At 41.2% G+C, this 14293-nt stretch overlaps 2 protein-coding genes across 2 annotated transcripts in view; one reads left to right on the top strand and one right to left on the bottom strand.

The window, feature by feature from the left end:
- DHTKD1 (dehydrogenase E1 and transketolase domain containing 1) overlaps positions 1–14293 on the bottom strand; it is a 40081-nt gene that overhangs the window by 13675 nt on the left and 12113 nt on the right. The window contains exons 5-10 of the mRNA XM_006174188.3: positions 10884–11153; positions 6926–7097; positions 5284–5482; positions 3350–3662; positions 2328–2412; positions 1300–1439 (exon numbers count right to left, since the gene is read on the bottom strand). Of these exons, the coding sequence (XP_006174250.2) occupies positions 1300–1439; positions 2328–2412; positions 3350–3662; positions 5284–5482; positions 6926–7097; positions 10884–11153 (1179 nt within the window). The remainder of the gene's footprint in view (positions 1–1299; positions 1440–2327; positions 2413–3349; positions 3663–5283; positions 5483–6925; positions 7098–10883; positions 11154–14293) is intronic.
- Positions 11877–12857, top strand: LOC116661430 (translation machinery-associated protein 7-like). The gene has a single exon (XM_032473545.1). The coding sequence runs from the start codon at positions 12320–12322 to the stop codon at positions 12512–12514; it is 195 nt and encodes a 64-aa protein (XP_032329436.1). The 5' UTR covers positions 11877–12319; the 3' UTR covers positions 12515–12857.

Below are 14293 nucleotides of genomic sequence, written 5' to 3'. Positions count from 1 at the left end.
TGTACTTTGCATACTTATATACACTTATCTACCTTCACTTGTTGAATCTATTAATGTTTTTAATTATTGTGAAAAAAATTTAAGATGGCTCATAGATATACATAGTGCACAACATGATACTGTAAATGTGAATGAAGGGAAAGAAGATAAATAGAGATTGAGACACTGAATAGGGTTAGGGAAAAGACACAACCTGATAACCTACTTTCTCGAGGCTGTCATGGCCTCCACCCCTTCCTGGAAGCCACTATTGATAAGGGGAGGTCCATCAGTTGCAGGGTTCATGGGGTGCACACAATTAAGCTGAACTGCTGCTCAGTGAACCACGACTACTCTCAATACCAAGATTGAGCAGGAGTTTCTCCCAGGGCCTTCGTATAAAGGACACAGTATCAGATAAGAAATGACATCTTCCACAGCATCCTCCTAACAGATGCAAGGCCATTACTTGGGGCTTTCTAAACAGCAATATTCAAAATTAACTGATACTATGCCTCAAATCACACATCAATAAAAGACACTGGGTGGGAGAGATACTAAGCGTTCTTAGTGACTAGTGATCTAGATACTGATTAAGGGGGGATTATAGACTAACTTAAGGATGAGCTGCATGTCCTTTAAGTAATTGTCCTGGAATCTCGCCTTTGACAAGTGAATTTTTAAAATATTGGGTATCAGTGAACCCAGTACTCTCAAACAAATGGCTACCTGTAGGAAAAATCACGCCCCGCCACTGATCGTAACTTAAAGGATAATTTAATAAACTTCAGGTGCCAGGTGATATGCTAGTTGTTGGAGAAAACAAAAATGAAAAGACCCAGCCCCCGTCCTTGACCCTAGAGAACCTAACTCAGTGACTGGCACACAGAAATAAACGGTAATGGATATATTCATCAAGCCTGCTAAACCTTAGGGAGTAAGGCAACCTTGAGAAAGTGTTCTCTTTTTTTTTTTAAGGTAGGAAAGAAATGTTCGCTTATTATCCATGTCTTCAGCTGACTTTGGTGAATTCAGTAACGTGCAGATTACAATGTCAATTTTGTACTGACAGAGTGGACGTCCATTTGAAATTGACATGGTCACAGGGAAGAAGCCAAAGTAAGACGGCTCAAGTTGACACCCTCGGGTGTTACTTCCATTCCAAGTGGAATGAACCTACGTTGTCCACCTGTTCAGCATCGCTTTATTTCAAAATGTACTGGACCCAACGTTGCCAGCATCTGTTTCTGTTTGCTTTGGGGAGCCTGAGGCTATAATCATCAGCACCTGGGTTTTATACTCGACAATAAAACCTCCTACCTCCAGAAACCCCTTCTGATTAGGGTCCATGTGGTTCAGGGGGATATAGGTGTCATCGGTCTCCTGGCAAACAACCATTGCATGCCTCTGGCTAAAAGTTCCACGGCCTACATCTTGGCCACTCAGACGGACGTTAAAACCTTAAGAAGGCAAGAAGTAGAAGAAAAAAACAGATTCCCGTGAATAACCTACATAATAACAAGGCTTGGTGACCCTGAATTCTTATATACCAGTTCATCCCCAGAACTGTCCTTAGGATAATAGATTCTTCTTCTTAAAAATAGACCTGTCCTGAGAAAGACAAATACTGTAAGATACCACTTATATGTGGAATCTAAAAAATTACAACAAACTGGTGAATATAACAGAAAAGAAACAGACTCACAGATGTAAAGAAGGAACTGGTGGTGAGCCAGTGGGGAGAGGGAAGGGGGAGGGGCAAGATGGAGCTGGAGGATTAAGAGGTACAAATGTCACGTATAAAATAAGCTACAGGGATGTATTGTACATATGGGAATATAGCTAATATTTTATAGTAACTATAAATGGAGTATAACTCTTAAAAATTGTGTATCACTATATTGTATACCTGTAATGTATAATAATGTACATCACTTATACTTCAATTTTAAAAATACAATATTGTAAAATAAATACATATATAGATAAAGTTAAAAAAATACCTGTCCTATATTCAACGCTCTGTAGTCAAGGTGAGATTGTATAGGAATGAGAGTCCCCACCATTCACCCCATCATTTTTAGAGGAAAATCTCTTTCCAGTACATCCAGTACTTTGTTTCCCAGGAATAATTCTTTCATAGTCTATTCACTGACGAAGGTTGTCAACAGAACTTATACTAAGATTAAATAATGTTTTCAGGTAATAAAAATGAACACATTAGAGAACCTCTCTTGTTGATGAAAATGGTAAGAGGTAGGTGTAACTCAAAACTGTAGGCGTCACATACAACAAATGTCATATAAAGCATCCTCTCCCCACTGTGCGGCTGTACAGAAATGTCCTACCTTCAGCAAGTAACGAGCCCAAGGCCAGAGCTTCTGCCGTGGCCCAGTCTAACTTCGTTCCGTCTATCACCTTCTCCATTCTGGACTGTAAAATCGAAGGGGAGGGAAAAAGAAACTTTTAAGAGTCCACATCTGTTTCCATATTGAGTTCAAAAAAGGTAATGCAACCATGGTTAAGTGTCAAAAACTTAACGTTAAGTACAACAGAAAGTGCAGAAGGAAACATGAGAGTATGACAGAAATTATATGACGCTTGAAAGCAGGCAAAACAAACAGGCAGTCAGGTTAATGGTTAACCCGGTGGATGGATGAGAGAAGGTGGCATCAGGAAGTGGTTGTGGGGAACCACATGGGTAACATTCTACTTCCTCAGCCAGATGGTGAGTGCATCAATTGTTTTAACAGCCTCTATACCTATAACAGAAACTTACAAATGAAGTTAGCGTTTTGAAAATAATCTAGAGCTCACAGTGTCTTCTTCATCCACTGTGTTCAAGACATATCTCCTTGCTCTCCTGCTTTTAGTGCTGAAAGTCCCTCATTCCAGGAAACCACCAAGCCGCAGGCAAACCTCAACAGTGTGTCAATCCACACTTAATATGAGACAGTATGTAAAACCTCAATATATTTAAGGGTCTAAATGGTTGCCTTTTGGGAGAATGTGTGTTGATTTTTATTTATTTTATTTGAGCCATTCCCCCCAAAATGAAAGTTGTCTTCTGCTCACTGGTCAGAATAAGCAAGACTTGTACGGCTGGGTTCTTAATAATGTGTATGTCGCACATAATGTATGAAACATGTATAAATGAATGAATGAATTAGTAGATGAAAATTACACATAGGCAAAATCCAAGTTAATTGACTATCGGTATCAAGACACCACTAGGGTTGGTTCCTAGAACCTAATGACACACAGTAAATCTTTGCCGAATGCACTAGCCAATCAACAAGACCAGACCCACACCAATTCCTTTGCTGCGCAAGATGGACAAACAGTACCCGGAGGTCTCTGGGCTCCTTACCTGGACGTGCATCTTCAGAAGGTGACTGTGCATCTGGAGTTCCTCCGGCACCTCCACAGACTTCCTGGCAATGAACTGCAGGAGGTCGAGGGGCACACCTGTGTTCCAGGTGGTAATGCAAGCTTCCGGCTGTACCAGGCCCTGCCAGTGGGCCTGCAGGTTCGTGGCCGGGGGGCTGTAGTGGGCCATGTTGGTTAAATGGCCATTTAACTTTGCATAGTAGGAGGCTTTGATGTCCGACACGTCCTCCTGGGTCATGAGTCCACTGGCCGTGAGGTACTCTGCATATGTGTCAGGGATGCTCTTCCGGGCTCTGTCCAAGAAAGAGGGAAACAAAAATCAACCTGATTTGTGAAAATCAAAGAGAGACAGATACAGTCAGTGTCAAAGGTATTCATGGAGTGTCTTCTCTATAAAAACACACACGAGAAATATTTTGGAACTAGACAGAACGGGTGCTTGCACAACATCGTGAACGTACCAAATGCCACTGAATTGTTCACTTGAGAGTAGTCCGTTTTATGTCATGTGACTTTCATGCCAGTAAATTTTTCCTTCCTTTTTTTTTTTTAAGGCAGTGGTGAGTAACCACCTCTTCCAGGCAAGCAAGAGAAAACAAATTTATCTTTATAAGCATCTGTTTATGGTCAGGTAGAGGTTAATGAGCAGAGGGGTTTTTCTTTGAATCAGTAAATTCTGGACTGTTATTTACAAGGCTGACCTGTACCATCTCCCCATTCCACACTGCTTTATTTCAAAAAGCATCGCACCCAAAGTTGCCAACATCTGTTTCTGTTTGCTTTAAGAAGCCTGTAACTCTTCAGCACCTGGTTTTACAACAACAGTAATAATGATGCTCCTCTGCATTTGCGTAATACTTTAAAGTCTGGTTGTAATCCTGACAAAAATGGGAGGTAGGCAGAATAGCTTTTTAAAAATTGGATCCTGAGTCACATAAAGTCATTGAGCTGCTAAGTTCAGAGATAAATGGAGAATTCAGATTTGTTGTTCCAAGAGCAGCCTATAAAATGTCACCTATGATTAGAAAAGCCCATAAAATGTCACCAAGTTTATTCCTCTCCTTGAATCTATGTCCGTGAGGAAATAAAGCAGGGAAGAGGGATCTATTTTACTTTCTAGCATCCAAAAAGGAAATCCCAAAGTAATACATTCCTCTCCATCACGTTAACCTCCTGGCTCAGGGCTGTCCCCAGAGAAGTAATAATGTAAGCCAATGTGGAATTTAAAATTTCCCAGTGGTCACACTAGAAAAGGTGAAATAAGTGGAATTAATTTTAATCGTACATTCATTTAACTCAGTATATCCAGAATATTGTCACTTCATTGTCCAATCAATATCAAAATTACTATTGAGATTGTCTACACTCCTTTTTTTCATACTAAGTCTTTGAAATCTGGTGTACACATTACACTTACAGCACATCTCCATCAAGACTTGTCACATTTCAAGTGTTCAGTGGCCACTTACGGCCAGTGCCTTCCATACTGGATAGCGTAGTTCTGAACTTCATTAAAATCCATCGTGTAACCTCTTGCCAAGGCACAAAGGAGGTCCTCACCTATGGTTTGCAGAAGTGAATCAGGTAGGTTCTGTTTCTGATCCTGTCAGTGCCAGGGCAAGGCTCTGCCTAGGTCCTCCTATCCAGTCCTCCCATCTGCTAAGTGAAGTTGTTTAGTTGCCCTTTGTCTATTCCTCAGGGAAACACATGGAGTTTGAAGAACCTGGGAAGCTTTCCTGAGACCCAGGGGGCGACCACTGCAGTTTGCCCAGGACGTCCCAGTTTTAGCACCGACAGTTTCACGTCCCAGGCACTCAGGGAAAGTTGGTCACCCAATCAGAGAACGTCTAATAAAAATAAAAGTGGGAGCACTGTGGGAGAGAGGGCATGTTAAATGGAGGCTGAGCATCACACCTGATGATTTTGTACATGACGGGGTTGGTGAAGAAAGGCTCATCCAGCTCATTGTGGCCCCACTGCCTGTAGCACAACAAATCAACAATCACGTCCTTCCGGAACTGGCGCTGGTACTCAAACGCCAGTCGTGTGGCCCGGACCACTTCCTCTGGGTCATCTCCATTGACATGGATGATGGCACAGCCCACAAGCTTCCCTGAGGCAGAGAAGACAGAGAAGAAGTTAGCCAGTCAACCCATGAACCTACCTCCAAGTCCCATCGCTCGCCTGGGGGGACAGCCAACATCCTCAGGGGTAGTTGGGCTTGGTTGTTAAGAACCCACGCTGTGTCGGGGAGGATATAGCTCAGTGGTAGAGTGCTTGTTTAGCATGCATGAGGTCCTGGGTTCAATCCCCAATGTCTCCATTTAAATAAACAAACAAACATGCCAAGAGGGAGAAGGGGTGGGAAGAGATAGGCTGGGAGTTCAAAATTTGTAGATACTGACAGGCATATGTAGAATTGATAAACAAGATTATACTACATAGCACAGGGAAATATATACAAGGTCTTGTGGTAGCTCACAGCGGAAAAAAAATGTGACAATGAATATGTGTATGTTCATGTATGACTGAAAAATTGTGCCCTACACTGGAATTGGACACAACATTGTAAAATGACTATAACTCAATAAAAAAATGTTTAAACAAACAAACAAACCTGATTACCTCCCCCAAAAAAGTTTAACAAGAATCCACACATTGGGGTCCAGCTGACAAAAATGGTTTGAAGTCCCAGCTCTGTGACTAATTGTGTGATCCTGGTAAAGGTATGAATCTCAGCCTCCTTATCTGCGGCACCCCTTAGTGATGCCTCAAGGAGTCAGTGAGTTAACGCATATAAAGTACTTAACAGGGCCTGGTACATAATAACGGATACTTATTTGTTATTGTTATCATTACTATTATCTTTCCTCCTGAGGTCAAAGGGTCATTAAACGAAGCATCCTAGACAAAAAAAAAAAGGGGGGTTTTCTCCAAAGAGAAGTTTGAAATTGAATTTTCAGAATCTCTAACTAATCAACAAAAAATTCACATAGATAACCCCAAAAGACATCCAGGCCAGGTCTGGGTGTAAAAACAGAGTGCTTTCTACCATCTGACAAATCTTGTAACTCTACAGAAGAGGGAATAGGTAATAAAAGCCCTGCATTTCTTTTCATGCTACCGATTTCCACAGGTTAAAACAGGCTGACTTTGCTCCTCACATCTGATTTCTAACCAGGCTACTTGGCCAAATTTACCAGTTGAATACATCCATTTTGACTAAGATCTTGGGTACTCCGAGCTTGCATATCCTAAAGACAATCACTCCAGTGGTACTAACTGTGTTCATCTCTGGATGCCACCAGATCATTCAACTGGATACTTAAGCAACTTGGGATTGCATCCTCTAAGTTCCGCTCTTGTCTTATTTCCTTTGATTTAAAGATCACACTCAGACTTTTAAAGGAACAACACTGTTGGTGACCACTGACCATACCTGATCCAAATTTAAAACGAGACAACCAGTGAGGCTCACTGTTCTGAGTGAACTAGAAGTTTCTCTAGGAATTCCTTGTCTGACTCAACACCACCAACTCCTCCCTGTGTTACATACCAATATCACTACAGTATAAGGAAGACCGTCCTCTTTCTGCGGGAGTGGTGTACCCCAGCTGGTTATTGACAATCAAGTGGACACTCCCACCAATTCTGAAATGTGGGAGATTAGAGAGCGTAAATGTTTCAGGAACAATCCCTTGACCACAGAAAGAAGCATCACCGTGAACCTAGATCATGGGGCAGAAAAAAAGAGTATGAACATAAGGAATGGAGAAACAGGTTTTCAAATAATAGTATGAATAAAAATAACCACACTGCCACTGATCCCCTGCCCTCCTAAAAATCTGCTGGTTATAGGATTTTCTAGAATGGTTCGGCTGATCCCAAGTAACATGCAAAGATGCTAAGTCAGCCCATTTCCTCCTGTAGCCACGCCAGTTGACCTATTCCTTCCACCCCACATTGTCACCTATACCCATCACTTCTCACACTCCCATCTACAGGCTACCGGACAGCAGCACCGGAGAAGGAAGGGCGATTGCCAGTGCAGAAGGACAGGCAGCTCTAGTAAAAGCAACCATGCAAACAGCCTGCAAGACACAAGGAACGAGGCACAGATCTGCACTCTCACTCTTCCCCAATCATCTCACTCCCCAAAAAGGGAGCATGTGCCGCTTGCATCATCTAATCCCCACCGGGGTGTGCTGGTGTGCTGGCCACCACTAAAGAGAGTGACATGACAGCAGCCAAGAGGTGTGGGAGGAGAGTCCATCATACAAACGTGAAAGGAGGCTTTGAGGAAAAAGCAGAATGCAATTATAAGAGAATCTCTGAAATGTGCTATTTTTCCAGAATTTTCGAAGTCTGCTAGCACATAATATCACAAAGCCTGGTGGACAGCAGGTGGTAGAGAAGAGGGCAATTTTTTTAAAGAGAATTTGAAAGCAAATAGTGAGGGGATTGTAGATCTTAGGAGAAAACAAGCTCCACTGACTTCACACTGAATGAAAGACGATTATCTATCAAATCAACAATGTTGTACACCTTAAATTTACATGATGTTACATGATAAATGTATTTTAATTAAAAGTTAATTAAATAAAAGGCTATTATCATAAACAGCCAAAATGCTGAACTAAAGAATAAAATGATCTGGGGAAAAAAAAAAAAGAGTAAGATGACCTGATTTGGTAACCACTGTGTCTCTAATAACAGCAAAAATAAAAGACCTAAATATAAATGAAGAAAGAATCCTTGGAAGTGGATTTTTTTTTTTAATGACACAGAAAATGTCCTTAAAAAGAGTGATTTTTGTGTAATTAGAACATTTTGGCTAAGAAAAGCAGCGCTCCTTTGCTTAGTGAAATCTTCAGCCCACATCTTCCCGTTGCTAGGTTCTGTAGGAATAACTGACATTTTGGAGTATCTGTGCTTAGTACTAACATACCATCACTTTATCTCCACACACCAGACACCTGCCATCCATCCATTCAACAGCCAGGCGTGGAGGGCCCGGTAAGGAAATCGCTAGTATCCTTTTTTGCAGATGAGGAAACCAAGGTTCAGAATGAGCGTGTACTTCACATGGCTTAGACTGAACGCTAGACCTTCTGTGATGCCTCCAATTCTTCTACTTATTTCACCCCCCAGCCCCAAGCGTTACACCTGGGTCAAGGCACATACTATGTTCTCATTTAATCCTCAGAACACTATGAAGAATTTAACTCCCATTTATTTCTGAGATTCAGAGTCTGAGGAGGAAGAGAACAAAGCATGCCAAGCTGGAAGGCAGCAAAGCCAGGCTCTGAACTCAGGTCTTCGTGGTTCCAGAACCCTTGTCTTTCCCGGCCGTGATCCTGGTGACATCCAACCCTCAGCCGCACAGGGACCCGCACAGGGTCCAGGGGTTCCCAGCATCTGAATACTCCTCACCCTTTGGGCTCCTTGCTGATGGGATTTCTTGGAGGATAATGGTGGAAAGGAGACGCGTAAAGCCAGGAAGAGAGATGTGTGCCTCTGCTGCTCCTTTACGAAAGTGTTACAGGAGAGGCATGGATGAGAACATAGCCTCTGCTCACAGCCTGTGTCGTGTTAGCATGGTCTTAGGGTTCTTGGCACAAAAGCTGTGTGTCATCTGCTAATTTTATTTCCCTTCTTAAATCAAAATAGAGAACAGTGGGGAGGGAATGGCTAGCTCAGAGGCAGAGCATGTGCTTAGCATGTACGAGGTCCCAGGAAAAATAAATAAAATAAAGTAAATAAATCTATTTTTTAAAACCATTAAAAAAAAAGCATGCAAACTAACAAAAAATTTTAAAAGTCTAAAACTAAAAATAATTAAAGAAAAAAAAAACAGAAACAAAACCAGAAAACACTCAGCAATGCCCATAAAGCTTTGTGGGGGTCAGGTCCTTAAGCCCCAAGAAATGCTGGGGGTGGTGGAAACTGCTCAGCCAAAGGGCAGGGGGTTTGGACACACAAGAAAGATCCCTAATGACAATCCACTTCCACCGGGCCCAGGACGAGGACAAACACAGCAAAAGCAGCACCCAGGATCTCCCCCAGGGCGATTTCACAGACGCCACCGTTAAGAGTTCCCACAAGAAATCAGAATTGTGAGCTTGTGCGAGGCAAGACACGTGCAGACACAGCCGGGCAAAATATCTGCAGAACACAAAGTAGAGGAAAGAAGGCAGTTTCTCATCGCTTTAAAGAAAATGCCATTTTCACCTCTTACTTCCAAAATCAGGCTTAAGATCTGCTTCGTGTACTGAGTCAACGTGAACGACTGAAATACTTTAGAGTGCCACAAACTGAGTCAAGGGAAAGGTAAAGAGAGTTGAAGATTGCTATTGAGAAGTACCATAACATAATCAAACCCAGTCCTGCTCACCCTCGATTTATCTGCTACAAGTTTCTGGCCCATGGAAAATTAACATGAATGGGATCATGTGATTATTTGAATACGCAGCTCAATACTGCCCTGTGGATTTATCTATTTTCACTGGGTTTGAAGACTCAGTTACTGATATTCACGATTAATTATCCTCTAATAGTTAAGGGTTCTTTTTTAAAAAATTTTTATTAAGGTAGAGTTGGCTTACAATATTGTATGTTTCAGGTGTACAACATAGTGCTTCTCAATTATTAAAGATTATACTCCATTTATAGTCAGTATAAAATATTGGCTATATTCCCTGTGCTGTACAATATATCCTTGTAGCTTATTTACTTTAATGAATTTTTGGTTTGTTTGAGGTGGGGGAGGTAATTAGGTTTATTTATTTATTTACTTTAATGGAGGTGCTGGGGATTGAATCCAGGACCTCGTGCATGCTAAGCACGTGCTCTACCACTGAGCTATTATCTTCCTCCCTATTTATTTTATACATAGTAGTTTGTATAAACTACTGACTCTCCTACCCCTATCTTGCCCCTCCCCCTTCCCCTCTCCCCACTGGTAACCACTAGTTTGTTCTCTGTATCTGTGAGTCTGTTTCTTTTTTATTATATTCACTAGTTTGTTTTATTATCTAGATTCCTTAAAGGTTCACATTTAAATGAATACTTGGCATAAGAAAAATGTGACTCACAGTCCAAACCTCTAAAATATACCAGTTAAGTTACCAAAACCTGAGGAACAGAGGAAACCAAAAAACTAGTAATATGTATTGTTTGGCTTAATTGTAAAAGACCTTCATTGTAAAATGAGCAAACAAGCAAACAAAATAAATCCAGGCTCTTGCAATCTTGTTAGATACATGGATACCATGCTGTTTCCGAGAAGTCATTCTTTCGGAGAAGTTGCGACATCTGTCCTCTTAGCAGGAGCAGGTATGTCAGCCTTGAGACTAGACTTCTACATCTGCTATTAATTTTTAAAGCAACCCCAGAATCTTCTTTTCCCAAAAGTTCACCTCGGTTTCATCTTGAATGCCTGCCATCTCCTGTCACAACTACCTCTCTTCCCGGTCTTCCCAACCTCTGGCCTCACTTCCTGAAGCTACCAGTACCTGTAAGCAAATGACTTTGTCCCCAGGTTGAGCCGAACTGTCTGGAGAGTAGTCCCCAGCCTGCCTGGACTGCTGCCTTCCACGCGCCTTCCCGACAGCCACGGGGTTAACGGCTTCCAGGTGCGAGGGGTTGGGCAGCACTGTCACGTGGAGGGGAAGGTGCGCACCGAAGTCCAAGTCAACCGAGGAGGTCAGATGAGACAGGACATCTCCAGTGGCTGAGACATTTTCCGGAAATTCACTTAAACCTCGCATTTTACGGAACATCAGCTATGCCGAATAAATGCACAAGAAAAATAAGAGTATTTTACTGCATAGGAGATGAAGGAAGAGGTGGTTAGTTTAAATCATACAATAAAAAAGACTTTATGACCATGCTTTTATAACTATTGTTAACATGCCGTATGTAGAGAGGCCCAAACTTCTAACTGCTCAAATGAATGGGAACTATTTGCAGATGTTCACAAATGACGTTCCAACACTTTGAGAAGAGTCTAGCATGACGCATGGTAACTTACCTCTGCCTGGCAATAAGCAAAATATTTTTCTTAAAGGCACCCGTTAGAATATATTTTCCAAAAGAACTTGTATTATTCTTGTTAAAGATAGAGAAGAAAATAATAGAACTTAATTCCATTTAACCAGGGGATGACATACACTGCTTAGTTCAAGTCACATCTAAAAACCTACATTGTCTGATTCTCAAAGGACTTCTCTGCATACGTTCTGTCACCTCATTTTCAGTCTTCTAAGAGAGAGATGTTACTACCCATTTTAAAAATGAACAAGCAAGAGAAATTAACTAAATGGTTGAAGGGCCTTGGCTGGTAAGTAGCAAAGTTGGGTCTCAAACCAAGGTATTTACCAACAATGACACGTTATTCTCAATTGGCCAAATGGTTTGAATGACCCCACAGCTTCTCTAGTTCACAAAAGCCTCTTATGCTCCCATCTGCAAACAGGAACATACAGTGTTGGGACAGATGTGTTTCTCACAAACCACTGATAATCATTTCTGTGTCTCTTAAGTGCTTTGTCTGGGATATTTTAGGAATGCAGTTTTTGGTTTAAGAATTCCTGCCTGTGGAAGAACATGAAGGCAGAGACTGGAGGCATGCAGTCCCAAGTCAAGGTGGCCTGGAGCCACCACAAGCTAGGACAGAGGCAAGGAAGGAGTCCTCCCTAGATCCTTCAGAGAGAGCATGGCCTTGCTGCCACCTTGATTTCGGACTTCTAGTCTCCAGAACTGTGAGAATAAATTTGATTGAAGAATTTCTGCAGGTATCTAAGCACACATCTCCATCTGTCAATCACTTTATTCTGTCATATTCTACCTTTTCTAAGGTGTCTTTTCAAAGCTGATTATCAATCTCTTAGCATCAGAAACACTGAGGCGGCTTCTGGTGGCAGGGTCTGGGGAAGGGGCGGCAGGCACCATGTCCGGCTGCAAAGGTGGCAAGAAGAAGCCCCTGAAGCAGCCCAAGAAGCAGTCCAAGGAGATGGACGAGGAAGACAAGACATTCAAGCAGAAGCAGAGAGAGGAGCAGAAGAAACTCGAGGAGCTAAAAGCGAAGGCTGCGCGGAAAGGTCCCCTGGCCACAGGTGCAATTAAGAAATCTGGCAAAAAGTAAGCTGTTCCTTGTGCTTGAGGCAATGATGATCTTTAATTCCATTCCTGTTTAAACATCTGGATTCCCTGCCCTAACATCTGTTGCCACCTGTAGCTAGAATGAAGTGTTGTCTTGGAACCTATTGTACATTTAAGAATAAACTTTTGTTTAAAAAAAAAAAAATCACACAGTGCCTCATCTTCTCTTTAGTTCATCTCAGTCATTTCTACCTTGGCTGTGAAATCAGCATAAACCCAGCCCAGAATCCTGTCAAAATGTGTTCTTAAGTCTTTGTTCCATCCTGAATTCTGTACCACCTGGAATTAAACTAACTCATTTGAAATGGCAAAAAAAAAAAAAAAAAGAAAGAAAAAAGAAAGAAAGAAACACTGAGGCATGACTAATAAAGGTAAAGCTTGGCCCCTAGACATAACACTTAAAATTTTTTTTTTAATTAAGGCATAGTTGGTTTACAATATTCTATATAGTTCAGGTGTACAACACAGTGGTTCACATTTTTTAAAGATTATATTCCACTTATAGTTATTATAAAATATTGTCTATATTCCCTGTACTGTAGACTATATCCTTGTAGCTTATTTATTTTATATGAAGTAGTTTGTACCTCTTAAATCCCCTACTCTTATCTGGCTCCTCCCCCTTTCCCTCCCCCCAACGAGTAACAACTAGTTTGTTCTCTATGTCTTTGAGTCTCTTTCTTGTTATAATGATTAGTTTTTTAGATTCCACACATAAGTGATAACATATTTATCTTTGTCTTATTTCTTGAATGATAATACCCTCCAAGTTCATCCATTTTGCTGCAAATGTCAAAATTTCATTCCTTTTTATGGCCGAGTAATATTCCATTATATATATATATATATCCATAAATATATCTCTCACATCTTCTTTATCTATTCATCTGTTGATGGACACACAGGTTGCTTCCATATTTTGGCAATTGTAAATAATGCTGCTATGAACATTGGGGGGGTGCATGTATCTTTTCAAATTAGTGTTTTCACTTTCTTTGGTTAAATACTCAGGAGTGGAATTGCTGGGTCATATGGTAGTTCTATTTTTAGTTTTTTGAGGAGCCTCCATACTGTTTCCATTGTGGCTGCACCAATTTACATTTCCACCAACAGCATAACAGGGTTCCCTTTCCTCCATCACATGTACTTTCTTATATTCTTAAGAATAACACGTTCTTCCATATGCTCTGTTCACTCCATCTAACTCTGAAAAGTCTTTTAACATTTATAACTATTTTTAATCTCCCAGCCAAGAACACTCACTAGAGTGAGGTTTCTCTGTGCATATGGACACAGCCTTGTCAGACAATAAGTCCTTCTACTGTTCCCTGACATCGAATCTTCAGTCTTGAATCTCAAATCTTTTGAAACTTACAAAGCAGCTGAGTTGGGACTGAATGGGAACACAGGATCCAATTACCTCTAAAACCACTCACTTGGGTGATCTCTTACGGTAACAGTGTGTTATTAGATTCATACAATCTAGTAACTATAAACTCTGGAAATAAGCAGGAGGTAAAAATGACTTTTTGGAAGGTAAAACACAGATCTTTGTGTTTGTTTGAACAATGTTTATTAACTAGGGAAAGCATGCTTTGAAAAACAGAATTTATCTCTTCAGGATAAATTTCATCCTTAGGAAACAAACTGACTTTTAACCTCCCTGAGAGAAGAAGGAACCCCTGTTTGGAGATGCAGAACATCAGCCTAAATGTCAGTGCCCTCCAGCAGCATCAGGTTTCATCAAGAGACTGAGCTGTCT

The sequence above is a fragment of the Camelus ferus genome, chromosome 35 (assembly GCF_009834535.1).
Source record: "Camelus ferus isolate YT-003-E chromosome 35, BCGSAC_Cfer_1.0, whole genome shotgun sequence".
Classification (NCBI taxonomy): Eukaryota; Metazoa; Chordata; class Mammalia; order Artiodactyla; family Camelidae; genus Camelus; species Camelus ferus.
Note: the sequence above shows the minus strand (reverse complement) of the source record. Positions and strands in the feature narration are given on the sequence as shown.